The sequence below is a fragment of the Hypomesus transpacificus genome, chromosome 14 (genome assembly GCF_021917145.1).
Source record: "Hypomesus transpacificus isolate Combined female chromosome 14, fHypTra1, whole genome shotgun sequence".
Lineage (NCBI taxonomy): Eukaryota > Metazoa > Chordata > Actinopteri > Osmeriformes > Osmeridae > Hypomesus > Hypomesus transpacificus.
In genome coordinates this window covers 12,743,048-12,765,783 of record NC_061073.1, presented here as the reverse complement: position 1 = coordinate 12,765,783, position 22,736 = coordinate 12,743,048, and the positions used below count along the sequence as shown (strand labels likewise).

Genomic DNA, 22,736 nt, shown 5'->3' with positions numbered 1-22,736 from the left:
ACACAACCAAACACACATTGGAGAGACAGGGAGAGAGAGAGATTTAAAAACCTTTACCTGGTGTTACACATATCCCTCTGTCTAAAGATGCTCACACCGGCCTAGCTGATCCCGTTATATTTTAGAGGATCAAACTCCCTTTTTATGTACTTTCGTTGTAGTGGGCTAATGGATGGATAGATGGAGAGCTGTATCTGTGTGTGTGTTTTAGCCCTGCATCATTTATTTAGCTGGGTCGATCTTCACTCTACCCTGTTATCCTGTGTGGCAATGTGTTTGTGAGTGTCCCCATATCTCTGGAGTGTATTGTGAAGCACCCCCACGAAACTCACACACACACACAAAACCCACAATCACACCAACGCAGATACACACTCACACACAAACACATGCAAGCACACACTCAAAAAAACACACGTACCCACCGTCTGTCTGTGAGCAGAGAAGATTTTGGCCCAGTTTGCAACTGTCCAGGTTACATAAGGGTTTCTCACAGGGACTGAAAAAAAAGAAAATCTGCAAAGAGTGATGGTGAAGTGGTAATGTGGCGGAGCTACAAGCTCCTCAAAGATGCAGGAGAAAGAGAGCCAGACAGAGACACAAATATTAATAGATGTACATAGTGACACACAGATAAACAGACAGACAATGACAAACAATGAAACAGTGAGACCTGAGACAGATAATTGGCGATATATTCTATATCACAGTAAGAAGTTGTTGTTGTTGTTGTGGTTGTTTGTTTCGTTTTTTTGGGTGTGGGGGGGGGGGGGGGGGCAGATGCATTATAAGGCTAAAAGCAGATCAACTTCTCTCACCATTAAATGCAGGATTTTATATCTGCGGTGGCGTCCCCTTCGTCGTTAGAGCTGGAGTGTTGTGTGCTAATAGGAGTCGCTGCTTTTCCATGCCTATCCCGTAGAACATTTCCATTTGTTAAGCCCCTGCTTTGGCGCTACTACACTCGCCTCGCTTCAACAAAGACCTTGGCACCCTTGACGCGATACCAATGCCCTCCGCTAGCTGCCTTTGCCAAGCAAGCGAGCCTACGAAACGGAGTGCCATCCAAGCAGCTTGTGATTGTAAACATGGCCATTCGCTACTGTCTTTTTTAATTTCAAGTATTCATACTTAAACATCGTTTTCCTATTTTCTTTTCAGGGTGAGCCAGCAGCCTACAGTGAGCAAAAACGAAGATGGCCAGAAAGCACAGGCACTGTGAATGAGCTGGCAGGTGAGAGTGCGTTCTAAAGGCTGAACCCAGATCATCCATTCGCTCCGCACAGACTCCTCCCCTCTCTAATGAGCTGGCCCGGGGTATGGTTGAGACACTACAGCAGTAAATGTTAGACATTAGACTAGAGGATAGTGCTAATAATGTATGGTCTTAAATCCCAGCTCTGCAGTGTATTTGATCATTTCAAACGTAACACAAAAAAAGATGTGCATAGGAACAAACTCACAGAATGTAGGTGTTAAATTATTGCAGGCAACAAGTCAAGCAAAATATGGCCCAGCAAATTGCAGTTGAATTATCCTGATGGGTGTGCCTTGAATTTCCTTTGGTATGAAATATAAAATAAGTTATTTGCCTTCAATTACAAATACCGTATTCTGATTAAGAAGCTCTGTTGTAATTGCAGGGTAATTTCTAGTTCCTGTTTAACATTTTTTTTTTTTTACATTTAATATTTGGCTATCCCTTTTATAGTTGACTTTGATTACACATTTGATTGATATAATTTCACAGAAAGACAGACTTAATCGCTACACTTTTATTAAGGTTGGCAGCTATGTGTTTGACTGATGAATCAAAAGAGTGTCCTAAACTCACTTCGGCATAATTCTTTCCTGGACCCAGAGCTCAAATCACCTGATTAAAAAGATAATTAGTCAGTGGGGTAGATTTATCTGTTTTTCTCCCGCAATATGTGGCCTTTTCCTCCAGACCCCAAGAGGGAGTGATTGTATAAATAACAGATGGCAACATTGGAAGGCAAATGTCCTCCATCCCAAGATATCTCTGCCTTTCTGAAGCTTTGTTGAATTTAACAGCATGATGAAAACTCACACTATTGAACAGGACAAATACACTTGTGCACATCCCCTTTGAGACTTTTATGCTCTCCTAATCTCATTTTTGCCTTTTGGGGTATTTTTTCCCTGTTGTAAGATTGAAGTGCATTAGCAAGAATACATTGTTTTAATCAAAGATGATTTGTGATCTAGTATGTCCATACAACCAGGCATCCATCCTGACTCATCAAACAAGGTTACCATTTTGACCAGACCTAAAGCTATATTTTTTCAATAAACACATAAGCAAGCAATATAATTACATTTATGTTTTAATAAAAGCTTATTAGATATATTCATGGAATTCATAAAAAACTGCAATGATAAACCACTTATATTTTGTACCAGTGTTCTCCATCACCTGCAACAAAACACAAACTAAAATGCTTCTGGAATAGAAGTCTTCCAGAGCACATCAATGCTATCCCAGCAGTAGACCAGCACTGGCAGCCAAGCGAACCAGCAGGAACACAGGGCAAATTAAAGCATAAGCACACTTCACCGTAGGGATGGGCCAGTAGTGGCTGAGGTTGCTTTGTTGACTATCCTGATTTACATTTGTCTATGTTGATCCACTTGGGGAATCTGGAAGCGTGAGCTTACTGTAGTTTGGAAGAACAGTGTGGCTGCATATGCAGTTAATGATATCTTGACACAGCTCATTTGCTGATGCCTCACAGTCCGTCAATCCAGATACAATTCACGGCACCAGAAAAATGAAAATAAAACTAAACTAACTTTCATCTGAGCTCTAACGTTTCATTACTTATCGTACCATGTGTCTGATTGTCTCATTATCTGACTTACCTTGCCCTTAGCAGACAGCTGTTCATGTGTATGTGAGCTCCCTGTTAGGCAGCTAGCAGCTGGGCTATCTGTGGCCTACTAACAGTCATTCACAGAGAGGCAGTTTGGTCACACAGACTGGGTTCACGAACCCTGAGTGGCCTCCTCTTGGTTGGGTCATGGAGGAAGTGATGCATGGTCCCCCTGACCTCTGACACATACAGCAGTAGACAGGAGTAATGGGGACAGAGAGAGTATGTCACACAGCCATGAACCAAGGGGCCATTTTCTTTCTCACCGTCTCCTTCGGGGGAACCTTCGGAGAGTGAAGCATTCTTCTATCAATATTTCTCATTTTCAAACATCGAGACACGTTGAGTGGAAAGCAGTATGCACACATACAAGGACGCACACACACTCACACACACACATCCACCAGCACCCAATACACGTCCACATACGCACACTCCTGTGTCCTTGTGTGATGTTTTGTACTGTTGTGTTCCTTGGACATGGATTGTGAGAGAAAGTGTTGATTGATAAAGTGACTGGTTCATCCTGATAGCTATCTCCAACACCTGCTCTCATACCCGCCCACCACCACTCAACCACAGGATAATCAATAAGATTTCCGATTGAGAGTGCTATTCTTCTTAATTGTGAAAATAAATCAAGTGGTGTCAGTGACACGAGGAGACAACAGTCAACAAAATGGGTTCCTTGATGAGTCAGCCTAGAACTGGAGCTTCCAGGCTTTCATATCTCTATGAAGCTGACTATGTGAAGCGTTCTTATTGTGTCAATTTGTAGAACACAGTTCAACAAATCATAAATACAGAAACAAATGTGCGGTGAACTAAACAACGGCAAGTTTGGTGCTCTTGCTTTGCATTTGTCTCAATGTACTGTGCTAGTGGACACTGTCGTGTGAGTGCGTGTACTGTGTGTGTGTGCATGTGCGTGCATTGGTGTGCACTTGCGTGTACGTGTGTGTGCATGTGCCTGTGTGTGCGCGTCAGCATGCTCATGTGTGTGCCTGGGTTTGCATCTGTGCCCCTGCCTGAGTTTCAAGGCTAGCGGACCTAAATAAGCTCTTGGTCTGACACCGCATCTGAAGAGGCCAATCGGAATTACTGCGCCTCATTTATCAGGAAAATGTGTCGCTCCGGGGTCATTTCCCGACCGAGGGATAGGCCAATTGCTCCGTCTACGTTACTATCGTGGCTCTGTGAAAGTGGCCCATGGATATGATCCGAGCTCATTTGTTTGGTGAATGGGGTGCCCTGCAGACACGTTACATCGTTCTCTTCATGCTCCGCTGGTCACATTGCCGGCCCTGGCTTGGGATGCAAGACGATGGTCAGCGTTGACTCTCATGCAGGCAACCTCGGACGAATGCAAAGATGGAGAGAAACGTGCCCCGAAATTGCCTGGGATGTGAAGACTGGAATGGAGGGTGTGCGTGTTTGTGCTTTTATGACTGCAGTACCTTGTTGCAAATGTGGAGGGTTCTGCTCCTTCTCGTGATTCCTTGATTGATGTTGCTATGCTACAACATTTCAAACGTTAAGGTGTTGTAGATATTTAAGACAACCTCTACTACAGTCGTATTTGGCATATTTTAAATATTGCAAAACCTACATTTGAGAAATGGGAAATCTCGAAGACAGTAGCTGTAACTCTGCTACATAGCACTCTAAAAAATATATATACATATGCATATATACCTCAGAAACTATTCTCAGACATGGTCACATTGGTGAACTAGGTGAACAGCCAGTTTTAACATATGAAACTCCCAGACAACACAAGTAGTCACAAACCCAAATCTTCTAAACGTTTCACTCAGACTTTTAAGGTCTTAATGTATTTATTTAATGACCAATGTAGGTACTATTTCACATTAAAAAAAATACAATATATAAGTTTTATTACCATCACCATTGCTAATCTCAAATCTAGATGTAAGATACACAAACATTTTCTTCCGAAACATGTTGTACTCATCAATGTGAGGAGACTAGACCTAAAAGAGTATAGAGTGTTTTACACTTATTTGACTATAGGAGTCTTTCTCTCAAATCCCAGCTTCTGAAGTAAAATTCTGCAACCCTTTTGTGGTATATTCAGACAAGAGTTACTGGATTACTGTAGGTACAAGTGATGGTCAAATTCATTGTAAAGCTTCAATTTGAGTAGAGTTGAAGAAAGTGAATGGTACAATAATTCCCTTCATGTAAGCCTGGTCGTGGTATTTCCTTTTAAGTGTTGGCATAGCAACCAAAGACAGGAAGTATAGGATGCCAACTGAAGAATGGTCTCCAAGGATACTCAGAGCAGCAACTTTGTATGCTCCAGTGTATGTGTTTGTGTGTGTGTATATGTGTGTGCGTGTGTGTGTGTGTGTGTGGTGTGTGTGTGCTTTCCTTAAAGACATTCACAGCATTAGCAAGGTGTGAGCCCTACATGGGTTTGAGACTTAATTCAATCCTATGCTTCGGATCATGGTGTTTATCAATGTGTTATGATCATCGTCAGCAGAGAAGTATGCACTGTGTAACTCAAAACCACCCTATTTTAATCACTAGACTCTCCCCTAGGGTAAGCTGTGCCAGTCTCTCTTCGCCAGTCTGACATGCTCCATATCCATGCTGAAGATTAACAGCCAAGGAGAGCCTCTGCATATCAAATATGCCCATGCTACCGATAGCATCAGTGTTACAGTAATCCAATCCATTGAATTGGTCACAGTTTGCCATGCACATGTTCCTCTTGTGTTCATGCGTACGTGGAGTGGGAGTAGATTTATGATACAGCTGCCGAAGCAGCAGCTAGCGCACTTAGCCCGGCCTCTCTGAGGGTATCCCGCCCAGTAATCAGTCAGAGAGGGGGTGGGGGCAAGGGATGGTGAAAGGGGGGGGGGGGGTGAAAAATGGCAGCCACTGCCGGGAGTTGACCTGATTCCGTTTTGCATCTCATTAACTGACACGCTCTCTCTCTCTCTTTTTCGCTGTCTATGTATATACTGTGTATATGTATACATGTATACACATAGATCATGTCCTTCTATGTATCTATCCATCTCTCTCTCCCTCTCCGTCTCTATCTGACTCTCTCTCTCTTTCCATCTCTTATTCACCCCACACAGAGTGTCATTATGTCACTACGATCTCCCCCTGGGAGGAAGGCAGACTGGTAGAAAATGGAACAACACCTTCCATTTTCCTAGATCCTCAGTCCCATCCACATCCCAAGGCTGAGATCAGTCCGAGCCAAATCATGCCACAGTCAGCCGTTATAACAACCTTATTATGAATGTCCACTCAAGCGAGGCCTGGGTGAAGAAAGCCACAGCCACATGTCTCGCCAATTCCCTCTCCCTCTACTTCCTGTTGTATGGCAGGCATGAATAAGGCAGTGGTGAAGGAGGACAGATCATGTTTATGGCCCATGGGAAGAGGGAGAGAGGAAATCGTGTTTCTTTGTGCTCCTCGCCCAGGGTAGAGTCAGACACCTTTGACTCTTTTATCTGCTGCGAGGGCTGAAGGGGTGGTGTGTGTGTGTTTGTGTGTGTTTGTGTTCTTTTTATTCAGAGAGGCGGGGGATATCTGGCTATCTGTCAAGCCGAGCCAAGCTATCTGAAAGAGGCAGCTTTTGTTTGCAGTATGAATCCCTCGCCTCCTCTGGGATCCTATTGATTTGTTGTATCATGCAAAAAGATGGGCCTTTTGTTTTTTGAGGCTGCCAAAGTCTATTTTCTCTTGGTTACCTACAATTGCTCAGTTGACAGGTTCTCAGCTTGCCTCCTATCATGTTCAAATAAAAAAGACCATAAGAGGAGGGGGGAGGGGGGGTGGCAGTGTCTGGTGAGCTCATGCTAGGATGGGTATGGTGAGTTTACTGTATTAAACTGGTAAGGTAAACTACTCATTAGTTCAAGGTGGTTTGCGACTAACCAGGGCTGCATTTCCCGAAAGCGTCTTAAGCCTAAGTTGATCATAGAATCCATCGTACAACGATTCTTTGTTTTACGGGCCATTCCTTGTAGCGCAACTGTCTCTTGAAAATGCATAGCTCTTGAAAGCACATAGATTAGCCTACTCCTTACGAGCATGTTTGGGAAACGCACTAAATAAATATCAATGGTTTCATTTTTTGATCCATCGTTATCGGGAAACGCAGCCCAGTCCAGAGTTTCAGTGACAAGAAACATTCTATTATCAATGCATTTTTTTTCTTTCTTTTTTTATGAAGTAATCATGTTTAGTCAGCCAAATGACTGAGAGTCATTAATATTGTTACTCACAAGTCATGCAATGCATTGTTCATTACAAAAAGAAAACAAGCCTATTAGCCAAGTGTGTTGTGTCACATAAGGTTGAAGCAACTGTGAAGTAGTGATAAATTGCTGATGGGGTTTGCGGTATGAGTGATGAGGAAGAAATCAACTTAGCTTGTAAGTGAACTGTCTGTGTGAATTGTTTTTAATCAAAAACATGTCTCGTTTTGTTCTTTCTCTGCATTTGCCACCACTCATGAACAGTCTTCAAGCTTTGGCTTAATGCATTTAACTGTCAAAAATGTTTCTATTCTATTTAAATTCCCACAACCATGTACAGTCTAATCAGTCAGTGAACATATTTACACTTTATTTAAATAGCACTTTTTAAAAGCAATATCACAAAGGGGTTTTGGAGATATAAACAGATCAGTTCAGCATTACTGCTTGTTAGTTTTGGGAAGCGGTCAAAAACTTTTCTTATACTCATTCTAATTTTCATTCCTAAGGCTGAACGATAATTAGACTCCACAAAAATGCTGTTGCCAACAAACGCATTTCTCTATGGCATGTTTTATTTATTTAGTACAAATTGCTTGCCACAAGTCCCCTACCACACCCTATCCCCCACATCTCACTCCACTCCAACTCACCCTAATCAGACCACCCCAATCACCCTAACCCAACCAACCCCAATCACCCCACCCCAACCCACCCCAATTCCCTCACTTGATCCCACCCCAAGAACCTTACCCCAACCCACACCATTTGCCTCTCCCCAACCCACACCAATCACCCCTACCTCATTCTACCGGCCAGATGACTGCATTTCCCAGCCTCCCAGTGAGGGTACCAGGGAAATGTATGTCTGCAGTAGAGCTCTGACTAGGATCACATCTCAAAACCACTCAGTGTTGACATTGTTTAAGTCCTTTTACAGTGCTATCTATTGTCATTTGAAGACAAGGATGGCGTGGTTTCAAGAAATAAACTCTCTTTATGCTGAAGAGCACATATTCCCCCCTGTTGTCAGCCTTATTGTCATTCACTTTCCCATACACAAAACAAATGCATTCACAAATGTTGCATATCTAGCCTTTTCAATTGGCTGCATTCCTGAGCCAATCTGGGTCGCGCTGCAGACGTTTCAATGCTCTGAGACAGCCAAATAGGCAGCCAATGCTGCCAGTTCATCATCTCTTAGGGGGTCGAAAGTAAAGAAAAGAAAAAAAGTGTATTCATTTCTTAATCTCATTTTGTTTATCTTTTTTTTCTCCATCTAATACCCTCTCTGCTCTAAATCCAATTTTGCTGCTTTCATTGTCATTGGGTAGACAGATTGCTTGGTAAACTTCATGAATTGGATTCTGTTGGTATGATTTCATTGTTTATTTCTTTTCATTGGCTTGATTTGAAAAAGAAAAACACAGGAGGAGGAAACTTCTGGATCAGGGGAGGGAGAAGACTTGCAGGCACTTCTGAATATATAAATCAAAATAGCTTTGTACCGAATAGGTTAATACTTTATTCCCAAATGAGTCTGAGCCAACGTACTCAGACACCAAATATAAAGCTATAAGACACTTAAAAATGTATCTTAGAAATACTGTAGAGGTTCTATACTGTATGTTGTTATTTTTCTTAATACACTGTCAGTTACATTAGTGAGCGGGATAGATTGTTGAAAGAGTCAAGAAAAGTCATGCTGTGCCTCAAATTCTAACCTTGGTCCATTGCTTTCTGCAGGCAAGGCTTTAATTCTCAACAAATTAGAAGAGCCGTAATGGAATGTGATTTTCAGCCTAGTGTGTGATCCCTGTCACATTTGCCTGGTCGCCTGTACAGAAACACTCGTCCCCAGCTTCGGGCTTTGGGTGCTCAAAATTGGGGGTTTGTAATTAAAGAATTAATGGGCTCAGTAATCATACAATTAATCGGTAGTTACAGTAATAGCCCGCCCATTCTAAAGTGAAAAGGGGAGCTTTATTGTTCAGGAACTGGCCTTGTATGGTTGGACGCACAATCATAATACACTTTAAAACCCAGAAGAGCACTTAGTGCCAGAAGTAACTACATACAAGAGGGAGCTCAACTGGATTCACTTGTCATGTTTAAACCCTGCAGGATCACAGAACCTTTCGTGAACATGGTGTCAGTCAAATAGACATAGAAGTAATAGATGTATCGTACAGCAATATCAATGTATAGAACTCTTGGAAGGTGCTGTGAAACAAATTATAGGTTGGTGGTACCGCAGACTGGGGGTTACTGTTTCAGAAATAGTTACATTCAAATATAGTGCATGGATGAAAACAGAGTTCATTAAAGTACACTTCTAGCATGCAAGCGCACATCACAGACACATGAAAGCACAAACAAGACAGGTACAACTGAAAACATGCAGTCCCATATGGCATGTACTGTAACATAGGATCCACACAGATGCTTTATCCTCTCCCTTCTGCCAAGCCTTCCTTGTTCTTTATGTTCCCCTGGTCTCCAATATAAATCACACAACGCTTCCCCCTCCTGCTGCAGGGAGACGGGGGAGAAGTTTGGAGGCGCAGTTGTGAGATTGTTTTATGGGACTGAGATTAAGAGTGCAGGGGGAAGACTGCAACCAGAAACAGAAACAGATATAAAACACACTTCCAAGGTTACTGCTGGTTGATACCAGTGGGTGAGATTGGGATTGTGTCCTTGCATTAGGATGTCAGCATTAAGCTCTTTTTAAGGTAACCTCTCAATAATATTTCACAAACCTCCTCCCCTAACCTCTTCTCTGTTTCTTGTTTTTGTCTCTCTTCTCCTTCCAGCCTGGCCCAATACCACTACTTCCGAGGAGTGGACGACCAGCCAATGAATTATGAATGTTGAACAAGATGACCTCCTCTCGGCAGCTGCAGACGATGAGAGGTCCTAGGTGGAACCGGGCCCTGTCCGACCCTTTATTTGTTCTTCTCCTGGCCCTCCAGCTACTGGTGGTGGCAGGCCTGGTCCGTGCTCAGACCTGCCCCTCAGTCTGCTCTTGCAGCAACCAGTTCAGCAAGGTCATCTGCACCCGCCGCAGCTTGCGAGATGTCCCAGATGGCATCTCCACCAACACGCGATACCTGAACCTGCAAGAGAACCTCATCCAAGTCATCAAGGTGGACAGCTTCAAACACCTGCGGCACCTCGAGATTCTGCAGCTTAGCAAGAACCACATCCGGACCATCGAGTTAGGGGCCTTCAACGGGCTGGCCAGCCTCAACACCCTGGAACTGTTTGACAACCGCCTCACCACCATCCCCAATGGGGCCTTTGAGTACCTCTCCAAACTGAAGGAGCTGTGGCTGAGGAATAACCCCATAGAGAGCATCCCCTCTTATGCGTTCAACAGGGTGCCCTCGCTACGGAGGCTGGACCTGGGGGAGCTCAAGCGCCTCACATATATATCAGAGGGGGCCTTTGAGGGGCTTAGCAATCTGCGCTACCTGAACCTGGGCATGTGCAACCTGAAGGAGATCCCCAACCTCATTCCCCTGGTGAAGCTGGATGAGCTGGAGATGTCAGGGAACCAGCTGTCTGTCATCCGGCCTGGCTCTTTCAAAGGTCTCATCCACCTTCAGAAGCTGTGGATGATGCATGCTCAGATCCAGACCATAGAGAGGAATTCGTTTGATGACTTGCAGTCCCTGGTGGAGCTCAACCTCGCCCACAATAACCTCACCTTGCTTCCCCATGACCTCTTCACCCCCCTGCATCACCTCGAGAGGGTGCACTTACACCACAACCCCTGGAACTGTAACTGTGACATTCTTTGGCTCAGCTGGTGGCTCAAGGAGATGGTGCCGGCCAACACCAGCTGCTGTGCCCGCTGCAGTTCACCCTCCAGCCACAAGGGGCGCTATATTGGAGAGCTTGACCAAAACTATTTTCATTGCTATGCGCCCGTGATCGTGGAGCCCCCAGCAGACCTGAACGTGACGGAGGGGAGCGCGGCGGAACTGAAATGCAGGGCCAGCTCTCTGACCTCCGTCAGCTGGATCACACCCAACGGCTCCATCATGACCCACGGAGCCTACAAGATCCGCATCTCCGTCCTGAACGACGGCACTCTCAATTTCACCAACGTCACCATGCAGGACACGGGCACTTACACCTGCATGGTGAGCAACTCGGCGGGCAACACCACGGCGTCGGCCACGCTCAACGTGTCGTCCACAGACAGCAGCTTCAGCTACTTCACCACGGTCACAGTGGAGACCATAGAGCCACCGCATAATGAGGGCCAACCCACTGTGCAGCTGAAGGTGGGTCCCACCGCCTCTGCCGGCTGGGAGTCGGTATCCTCCACCTCCACCACGACCACCACCGTGCGGACACCACTCTCCACCAGGGCCACGGAGAAGACCTACACCATTCCTGTGACGGAGCTGGGGGGGGAGGGCTCCCTCAACGGGCTGGATGAGGTGATGAAGACCACCAAGATCATCATCGGATGCTTCGTGGCCATCACCCTCATGGCGGCAGTCATGCTGATCATATTCTACAAGATGCGCAAGCAGCACCACCAGCAGAACCACCACGCGCCCACCCGCACCATCGAGATCATCAACGTGGATGAGGACTGCGTGACGGGGGGTCCAGCCATGGAGAGCCACCTAACGCTGCCTCCACTGGAGCATGAGCACCTCAACCACTACAACACCTATAAGACTGCTTACAACCACGCCTCCACCATCAACTCCATACACAGCTCGGCGCACGAACCCTTGTTAATCCGGGCCAGCTCTAAAGACAATGTACAAGAGACCCAGATATAACACTCCTTTTCATAATGAGACAATATTAAACGGAAGAAATGACACACCTTATGGACTTTATTGACTGTTGGTTTGTGAGGACAATTGTTAAGAACTGTGTATGGCTAATCAGTGGTTGGTGGTGTTTATTCAATGACTTTGGGAACTAGGGTATGTCTACTGTTTCAAAAAGTGTCTTTACAAAAACAGAAGTTATTTATTTAAGAAAAAAATCTATTGTGGTTTAATCAAGAAAAAACTGTATTCTGCAATTATTTTTTCAGCACTTAATTAATCATACCTTTCGTTTTTTCTTAGGGCGGTTTACTAATATGCTTTCAAACTATATGTGAAGGACATGCTACAGTAAACATCCATCAAGTACAAATATTCATTTCTGGTTTTGCCCTCGATTCTGTCTAGTACTGTATGTGATAGAAACCTCTTTTTAACCCACAGACTAAGCACTTCAGATTTTGTCAGAGATTTGCTCCTGACACAAATTAATTGATGGAATCTTTTGTGACCATCTGTTAATTTAGATGGATTAAAAGCTTGGTGTTTATCTGAGGGTGAACGCCGGGACTGTCAGTGATGACATTTTAAAAATAACACAATATTTCATTAAATCTGCCACTCAAACACATTGGACACAGCTGTACTGTGAACTCAGAGCTTACCACCAATCCTCTGGAGACTATGCAGGAAGGAAATGAGAATCTAAATATACTGTATTATGAGCCAATGCAAACTGATGTTTTATAATGCATTTGGTCTCAAATTGATGTCATACAACCTGTTCTGAGAATTTACCTTTAATACAATATAAATCATTTTTAGACAGGCCCTTTAGCAGTTCCACAAACTGCTTTATCTGCATGGTTCTGTCACATACAGTATGAAGCTTTAGAGGAACATGAACCTCCCTACAACCCCTCATCCCTGGCGCTGTGCTTGCACAGCGACGCAGCATGCAGCAGGCCCAGGATCTGGGGCAAGAGGGGAAGACCCTGGCTACAGCTGTCTGAGCACATTGTCCGTCATCTGGGTGCCATTCACATGTGGGTACATCACCCCCTCCATTCACACCAGGGCCGTGCCAACATCAGAAAGGAGAGAAGAAGGTGCCAGAGCTTGTGCTGTGAGAGGCTGTGAGAGGCTTTAGAGATGAAGCACGTGGTGCCAGGCAGCAAGCAGATGTTCAGGTTGCACCTGCGTCCCATTGCTTTAGCGGTAACGCCATTTCCATTTTAATGGAGGCACCCACAGGCTTTGGGTGGACACAGCCTCAGGCTCACTCATTCCCTGGATACTGTTCAAAGCCCTTGTGGTGAAAGTGGCCTCGTAAATAAAGAGGCCAAGAAGGTACCTTTCACATCTAAGACTTAGCCAGATGCCCCAGGTGTCTCTTTAAAGATTAAGTGAACTGCTGATCTATATATTTTTTGCTCTCGCTTACTCCCTCCAGAATGTCAAACATCTAAGAAAGGTTAGGAATCTGTCCATATTTACTTTGTTCTGTTTGTAGTTCATGAGTAATGCTATGGTATCAATAGTCTTGAAAGATGGCAAAGAATGAATTCAAACCATTCTATTTTGTATGGTTGTCACAAAAAAACTGAAAATATAATCTATTGCCATTGATCAACATCAGGCAGAGGGCCAAAATTCCCTGATGTATAAGTAACTCCAATCTAAAACACACTGGACCATTATGTTTATCTGAACTTAATTTGTAATTTATTTAATCACGTGGTACTTGATTTCTCTATGACATTCCTAAAATGATTTGCAATACTGTAGAACTTCACCGTAAGGCACTGTAGACATGTCACATGTCTGCAACTTAGTCACATGCCTGACAGTTACAGATATGGGCTTTAGCAGTAGTAAACAATGTTTTCACTCCTTATGTGTGGCTTTTAGTCAGTGTTTGGGTTGACAGTGCTGGGGTTTGATCTAAGTAGCTTGAAATGACAGTCTATTCATCATTTACTTTTTGTGTCAATGATTTGTTGACATTGAATCAAACCATCTCATCTTATGTGTACAGTATCTTTTGTTTAGGTGGGAGCAATATTCTATCTTTTCTTTTTTTTTTTTTTCTTTCTTTTCTCTGAGAGGGAATGCTGTTCTAGTGGTAGATTTATATAAAATACATTTTGAAAATAAAACAAAAATAAAAACAAAAACTTTTTAAATTTGATTTTACATGTGCCAACAAACTGTTCTAAAAGTGACAAAGAAAAACATGGTGTAAAAGAATAAGAAATTGATTTTCATGTAAGCATACTTTCATGACCTTTAAAAAAATATGAAGATCGATTATAGAAAACAGAGTTTGTAGTTCATACACAAAAATAAGGTTTCAAAATAAACTATTGTTGTTTTTTCTGTATGGTCTGATTCGTTTTTTTTTCAATTGTTTTCTGGTGAAGATGGATGAACATGCAGTGAATCATTCAGAGAACATGAAATAGCCACTTTTCAGAGGCCATGACAGTTGAATGCTACAGAACAATTATTTCCCTTTCCTTGTTCAGTAAATCATAATTACATGGTTTCCAACAGTTTATCATGAGTAATGCTCTTGTAAATGGTTGAGTCTACGTGGGAAATAATTATGGAATTAACACTATCACCTTTTTTTGTCAAAAGTCATATTACCGAAATTGATACAAACCAGAAACGTGTGAAAAATGATGGCCATTATTCATTTTAATTGTAGCACAATCTGTTGAGTTATTTGTAATGTGCATTTTTATTTAAAATAATTGTATGCCTCATACATTTTACTGTGGCTATATGTTTCTGTAGTAATTGGTAAAACTTCCCCTTTCCTTAAACCACTTCCAATCAACAGTCAATTCTGATGTGCTTTGTAAGTGCTGATATCCGGACACTTTATTTTCGGTGGACCCGGATAATGGTTGCTCTCAATTCTCACACCATGGTTTATAAGCCTTCAATTAATCTCAAAATCATATTTTAATTCCAGATAATCTCTGGAAGTCTATTGTTAGCAATTTTTACATAATTAGGGGACCTGATTTGGGTAAGGGTTGGGGGAAAGAAGAGTTTATGAACACCTTTAATAGGACAAAAATATCAAATCAAATCAAATCAAATTTATTTGTATAGCCCTTTTTACACGCAAGCATGTCACAGAGGGCTTCACATGCGCCCATAGAACTGCCCCTCAACCAACCTAAACCCTCAAGGAAGACAAGGAAAAACTCCCAGAAAAACTCCCACCGGGAGAAAAAATGGAAGAAACCTTGGGAGGAGCAATTCAGAGAGGGATCCCCTCCTCCAGAGACGGTTGGTAAGAGAGAGGAGCAGAACACAAGCTAAACATAGTCATACAGTGTCAATGGGTTTTGAAACACCAAAATCCATTGTTCGGCTTTATAGACGTTGGATGGGACCGGGAAACTCGCTGTTGGCCGTCATGGAGACTGGATTCCGGGTGACGACCTGGTTCAGCGTTGGCAGACCGACGACCAAGCAGGTCCTGACAGCTCAAACCCCCCACACCACAGGGAATGTGTGGGGGGGGGACAGAGAGGAGAGCAGGGATTAGAGAATGCCAGGAGCAGCTAACAGTTACAGTCAAAATAGAATGAGATCCCCACCGGTCAAGTGTGGACTAGTGCAGCAATTTAACAGAGCAAAAAAGGTATTTGATGCAGCCCCACACACCAAAACAACGACAGCCCCCCTCAGTTGGAACATGAAATCTGTTCCAGGGGAAAGAACTCTAAAGTAGGTTATACTTATACGAATAAGGATGAAAACAGCCAGTCCCCCGTTGTCTCCAACTAGTAATAAAAACTATAACAGTAACAATATACAGCAACGGAACTATAATAATAATAATACTAACAATATACAGTAACAGGTTTACTTTATTTGTAACATCTAGCTGGGCAATGTGAACATAAGCTATAATTAAAATTTAAAAGTTACATGTGATACACACATAGGCAAGCACACATCCCAGGTTTACATAGAAAGTACACACATACTTCCCTTTAACAATCATAGAATTGACTAAACAAGAACGTTTTTAATCTAGTTTTAAATGTCGAGACAGTATCAGCTTCCTTAATTGAGATGGGTAATTTGTTCCAAAGAAGAGGTGCTCTATATGAGAACGCCCTACCTCCAGCAGTTTTTTTCTTAACTTTGGGTATTACCAGATAGCCGGCATTTTGAGATCTTAGAGACCTTGCGGGGCAATAGGGTGCAAGGAGACCGGAGAGGTACAGTGGTGCCAATCCATGCAGAGATTTGTAAGTTAGTAGTAGAACTTTGAAATCAGCTCTGGCTTGGATAGGGAGCCAGTGTAAAGAGATAAGAGTCAATGTTATATGATCAAACTTTCTAGTTTTAGTCAATAGTTAATAATTTACAAAATATGTAAATGTAATACATGTAAGAATTCTATAAAAAAAAAAAATCTCTAATGGCAGTTCTAAGACAAACATGAATTTAAACATTGATACATTTTTGTCAAGTCACATATTGATTTAACCATTAATTCCAATGGAAATAGGTTTGTCTTTGGCAGTGTGGGTGAATCTAAGGGGAAACTCCCTACCTTGGAGCATAGCTAGCTTACCACAAGTACATACAATAACCATGCGGGGTGCATAGAATATAAGATTCCCCGGTGGACAGGAATAGTTTCAATCAAGTAGTTATGCTTCACATAACATTAACAACATTTTGTTGTGAAAATAAAGACTACAGTATGGAGGAGCTGGCGAAGGAGGAGGGTGTCAGAAATTACATCATATACAGGTTCACAGCAATGTATGATGTGTGAGCATGTGTGTCCGGGTCTATTAATACATGCACTATTCGAGTCCTCTGAAGGGGGAGGCATGGACCCTCAATTAGCACACCTGTGGTTGATTGTGTGAGTGACATCAGCTGATGACGTGATGAGCTGCCCAAGTACTATGGCAGAATAAAGTGTGTAAAAAGATTTCCAATAAACTTAAAGTATATTAAGTAGCAACTGGTAAAGTACATAACATTGGGCACTGCTTTTTTTTCATGCTAGGATGCATATGTGTTGACATAATATATGGTTGAAATATTATTTCAGTTAAATATTATTTCCTCCAGCATATGTGTCTGAGGGGTCAAGGAGATACAGTATGTGTAGGCTGGAGTTGAGTTAATGTGACTGGATCTGCAGAGGTCAGAGGTCGTGCATCTGCCTATGGATGAGGTGACCAACCAGGGGAAAGGGAGGATGGGATGTGCTGTACAATGAAGGTGATTTAAGGACCTTGATCAGCTAATAAAACCCTGTAAGTGGGTAATATGACAACAAGAACCATTGATGCTCACATGATGAGGCTCATGACACATTAATCTGATGTCAACTTTGGACTGCCTCAAATAAGTCACAGAATATTGTATCAACATCCAGCCAACCCAAACAAATCAAAAGAACTGACCCACAATATAGTCTGCTACTGCTGGCAAACCACACTGTATCTGGTTTACAGCAGTACTTTAAAAGTAATAGATTCATGCAAGACTGCAAAACCCCCAGGCTTGAGTTTATTTCCCTGTCTCTCATTGTACAGATTTTTTTTTATAGGGATATTATTTGCAATATAGGGGAGTATTTGTTTTAAAGTCTAGTTTGAGAAAAAAAAAGCTATGAGCAAGTGAGTTTCTCAGTTAAAATATGAATCTTGTGTAAATATACAGAGGTGAGTGGGTTCTAACCTGGGGCCAAAATCTGAGTTACAAAAAAAATGCAGTTGGGGAGCTCAATACAAACTTGGGGAGCCATCATGTATATTTCCTGTCACTATTGTCTTCATGTTGGGCACGTTCCTTCAGCTGGGTAAACTATCCTGATCTGACACAGATCATCCTGTCACCTCTCCTATGGGTGAACATGTGTACCTGTAGTTTCTCTGACCAATCAACATACTGCATGTTAATATGATACCGAGATTGTCTCTAGTTATTGAATATGAATTATAGATGTCAGTTAGTAGGCATAACAGTAACTTCAGCAATCTCCTCATAGTATGTCCTATCCTATATAAACAATGTAAAAATGGTTTAAGTACCAACGCCTTTGATCAGCAACATCTTTATGGCCTCATGTTTTTCTTTAGCTTTTTAATTTAATAAAATCTTTACTGGCAAAGCATCAATTCAGCAATGGCCTGAATTAATATTTTGCCAACTAAAGGGACATCCAACATGTATTATATATTTTTTACATCAGCAACTTTAACAATAAAACCAATTTTATTCTGACATGCATGACATGTTATGTACATTTATCATACATGCTGCAGCAATCAAGTTGCATCGTGTGTTGTACAGAAGTACCTGGATGTACCTGGATGGACATATCAAATTCACAGAGACAGAGAAAGAATGAATGAATTTACAGAAAACATCTTGTTTGTCAGCCACATCGTATTCATCCAAAAGTTGTTAAGTATGCATACATCATTATAAAGTACATACGGTCTGTGCTCCTGAGTTGCTATAATCACAGCAGTGAGGCTTGTTGTCATCCAGACGCTGGTAACCACCACTAAGAACACCTGCCTCACCAGTTCCACACTAAGTACACCTGCCTCATTCTCCTGCAATAGAACCTGTACTTCAGACATCTCAGTTTACAGTTCCACAGACTGTGTGTTAGCGCTTGAATGGAGTATGTAAGTGTTTGCCTGACTCTGTCTGTTGGTGATGTGGAGTGTTAAAATGTTACGTAAGACACCCGACATCTGCTTCTCAATTACTGTACTGTTTCCTGATCCAGAAACAAAAATGAATGGGAATCTACTTGGGTCTTACTTTTCAACTTTTCACTTCTCAATCGACAACGGCATCGGCATCAAGGTCCAGTGAAACCATGAACACAGGAACAGGATCATGGATAGGATCACCGATCCATGTAACTGAGAACTTGACATGGTGCTACTGCATCGTTATGTCTATCAGACATACACAAACACAGCCAATGCACACGGTTCTACTAAAAATGGCTTGACTGATGCCAACCTCATTCCGTTTGATCAAGGTCAAGCGTGTCATAATTATTATTCAGAACAGCAGTCTCTTCAAATGTATGGCCATGGTCCGTGGTTCCAATGGTGACTCCCTAACAGGCCATTACCACGGTCACTTCTCTTCATACCTCTTCGAGGGATAGAGAAACTCATGATCCATGCCAGCGCATTGTGTCCCATTGTGTGTATCTCTTTCATTGTAAAATACAGTGTCTTTCTGCAGTAGCCTTTGGTGACAGAAAGCACAGATCACCACTGAAGTGTACCCTGTGCACACTTGTATTCCTCTTCTTAGCAAGCAGATTTACATGTCGTTATACAACCCTGCTGACACACTGGTAATCTCTCTTCCTTGTCTTTCTGCAGTGCCATCAGTCCTGTTTGTCACATGTGCTTTTAATTCATCAATCTTGGAATCAAGCCCAATGGACAATTCATTTCTACAGGCTGCAGTACCCACACACATACAAATACACACAACTGTATTTGAGCATATGGCCATTACATTTCTTGTATTATATTATGTGTTAAGATGTGCCAGAAGCAAGGCGAGGTATAAAAGAGGGAAGCTCTGAGAGATTTTCTCCATGCTCATTAAGAGAGGGGTAATGAGTTTATACCAGACAGAGTCTGGGAGTAATTAGTCCTTTCTAATTGTGTGAAAAAAGACCTGGAATAAATCCATCTTCGAGATACATCGGAGAAGAAGAAAAAAATACTCAAAGGCAGACTCGCAATTTGATGGGAGAGAACAAATAGATATAGTGCCAGTTTGACAGCAACGTGATGACACCATTCAATGGAAATGCATCAAGACAGTAATTAAGATCACCCTGTAACCAATGTTGTTGTTATGCACTTATCTTTTGTTTGTCCAAATGGTCTGTTCTACATCAGGTTTGAGGAAAACAAAGATAAAACATAGCTGCAAGCAGCAATGTGGTGGCCAAGCAGGTCAGATGACCCAGAAGAAACTTTCGACATCTAGTGACTGCGGTTTACCTGGCTTTCTTTGCAGTGGCTTATAGTCTCGCTAAACAGAGAATCAGAGACATGACAAGCTTGTCAGCTTTGGCTGGATTTGAACCTCTGACGTTGCCAGGACACCAATTTATCCTAGTGAGCTATTCTCAGTGCTGGAAATCAGCTTTCAGTGACTGCGTAAAAATATAAAGAATTTTTCCTGTGGCAAGCGGTTGTCAGATTTGTCCCAAGTTTAAACAGCTGTAATTCAGTCCTATTTTGATATGTCAATGTGATTGTGGTCTGAAGATAATCTGTGTAAAAGTTGGTGAATATTTGATACATTTTGAGTAGGACAAAAACGTTTTATTAATTAATGAAAATGGCGGCATAAATTTGGCTGGTATCACAAGTTAACATGTGTCAGACATGGGATCGTCCCCCTAGAGGTTAGAGGACACATATCTGTAAAGCACAATAAATCTGACTCTTCTTGAGTATAGATCTCCTGAGATTGAAACATTATCGTTACCATTATGATTATACTGTTAGACAGCTACTGTGGCATACCTGGCTTCACCAAACAGATAAACAAGTATCATGACATGCGTGATGACTTTGGCTGGATTCAAACCTATGACCTTACACTTCAGAGGAACCCGTCTTATCCCAGTGAGCTATTCTCAGTGCAAGGAATTACTGTGTTCAGTTACTATGTAAAAAAAAGTAAGCCGTTTTTCCTGTGGGAAGCGTTGTCAGATTTGAACCAAGTATAAAAAGTTGTAATTCAGTCATATTTTGACAAATCGAGGTGATTGTAGTCTGAAAATGATTTGATTACATGTCCATGAAAATAGGAGCAACGGCAAACGAGGAGTTCAAAAAAGTATGTTTTTATGAAAATTCCAAATGGCCGACGCCCAAAATGGTGGACACGGGACAATGTGATATATTTCGACTTGGTATGCCACGTAGAATCAGAAGAGACCAATCTTGTGATTTATGACAAATCTGTTCAGAAGTTATGATGCAAGAAATCCGATGCACTGGCTAGATGTAGATTCACTATATCTACAAAGCACAATAAATCGGATTCTTCATGAGTATAAATCCCCTGAGAATGAAACATTATCGTGGCCATTATGATTATACTGCTCGACAGCTACTGTCACATACCTGGCTTCACTAAACAGATAAACCAGTATCATGACATGCCTGAGACTTTGCCTGGATTCGAACCTACGACCTTGCACTTCAACGGAGCCAGTCTATCCCAGTGAGCCATTATCAGCACTGGGAATTGCTGTGTACAGTTACTGAATACAAAAAGGAAGCCGTTTCTCCTGTGGCACGCATGGTCAGATTTGGCCCGAGTTTAAACAGCTGTAATTCAGTCATATTTTTACATGGCAAGGTGATTGTGGTCTGAAGATAATCTGTGCCAAATCTGGTGAATATTGGATACATTGTGTAGGAGTAAGGAAAAAAGTTTTATTCATTCATTCAAAATGGCGGCCTCATCCATTCGTCTGGTATCACGCGTTAACATGCATCAGACGCGGGATCTCCTAAGATATCACGAGACATAGGAATTGCTTAAATACGCCAAACAAATCAACAGTTATTGGTCAAAACACAATCCTACCTATTGTAATGCCCCCTAGAGGTCAAATGACACTACCTGTCTCAAACCTCTTAATAAGAGGGCCTTGAGTCCATACACCAAGTTTGGAGTCAATGCATCAAAGCTTGGCTAAGATATTACCTCACTTCCTTTTTCCAGATCAGTTGCTCAATTTGATTGGCTGTAACTAACAAACGGTTGCAGAAATCAAAACGCCATGTGATGTCTTTTGTGAGGCTTGGTCTGAAAATGTTTGCCTATTGCAGCGCCACCTAGAGGTGAAATGGCATGACCTATTTTGGACTTCTTTAGAACAGGGTCCCTCGTCCCTGTACCAAATTTGTTGTCAATGCAGTAAAGAGGTGCTGAGATATGACCTCACTTCTTTTATGGTGGCTTGGTTGACGATTTTGATTGGCTGATGACTTTGATTGGCTGTTCCAGTCGAGTGTAGAAAGTCTAAAAAACATGTGATTTCTTTTGTGTGGCTTGGTCTGAAGATGATCTGTGCCAAATTTGGTGAAGATTGGACAAACCTTATAGGAGAGGTAGCGAAAAAACGTTATATTCAAAATGGCGGCCACATCAATTCAGCCACATCAATTTGATGTGGCTGTATATAACAAACGGTTGCGAAAATCAAAGCTCCAGGGGATAATTTTTGTGAGGCTTGGTCTGAAGATCATCTGTGGCAATTTTGAAGAAGATTCGACAAGAATTGTAGGAGGAGTAGCGAAAAAACGCTTTTCCTTTACATTAACAATAGCTGAGAATCTATAGAACTGGGTATAATGTCATAGAGTGCGTTGAACTCGTCTTGATCCAGGAAATCCAACGATACCTCATTTTGGACAATGGGGCATATGGTTCAAAAGTAACATGTGTAAACACACCTTCAACTTTGACCCATTGGTGGCGCTAGATGGTTGGAATGGGAGACATGAAACTTGGTGAAATTGATGAGGGGAATGGTCCCAAATAGTGTGCCAAAATTCACAACTTCTGACCAATTGGTTCTAGGGGCTGCCATAGACTCCCATGGCAGAAGAAGATGTGTAATAATAATAATAATAATAAGAATACGTAGAAACACTTAAGGTGGCTTCGCGCTTCGCGGCTTGGCCACCAAAGATTAGTCCAACAATGTAACAATTAGG

The 22,736-nt window shown here is 42.2% G+C and overlaps 1 protein-coding gene across 2 annotated transcripts in view; it reads left to right on the top strand.

Annotated features, from left to right (window-relative positions):
- Positions 1-14,220, top strand: part of lrrc4ca (leucine rich repeat containing 4C, genome duplicate a) — a 48,235-nt gene extending 34,015 nt beyond the window's left edge. For both annotated transcript variants that reach the window (XM_047034203.1, XM_047034202.1), the window contains exons 2-3: positions 1,162-1,234; positions 9,958-14,220. In XM_047034203.1, the coding sequence (XP_046890159.1) occupies positions 10,012-11,949 (1,938 nt within the window). In that variant the 5' untranslated portion in view covers positions 1,162-1,234; positions 9,958-10,011 and the 3' untranslated portion in view covers positions 11,950-14,220. The remainder of the gene's footprint in view (positions 1-1,161; positions 1,235-9,957) is intronic.
- The last annotated feature ends 8,516 nt before the right edge of the window (positions 14,221-22,736 follow it).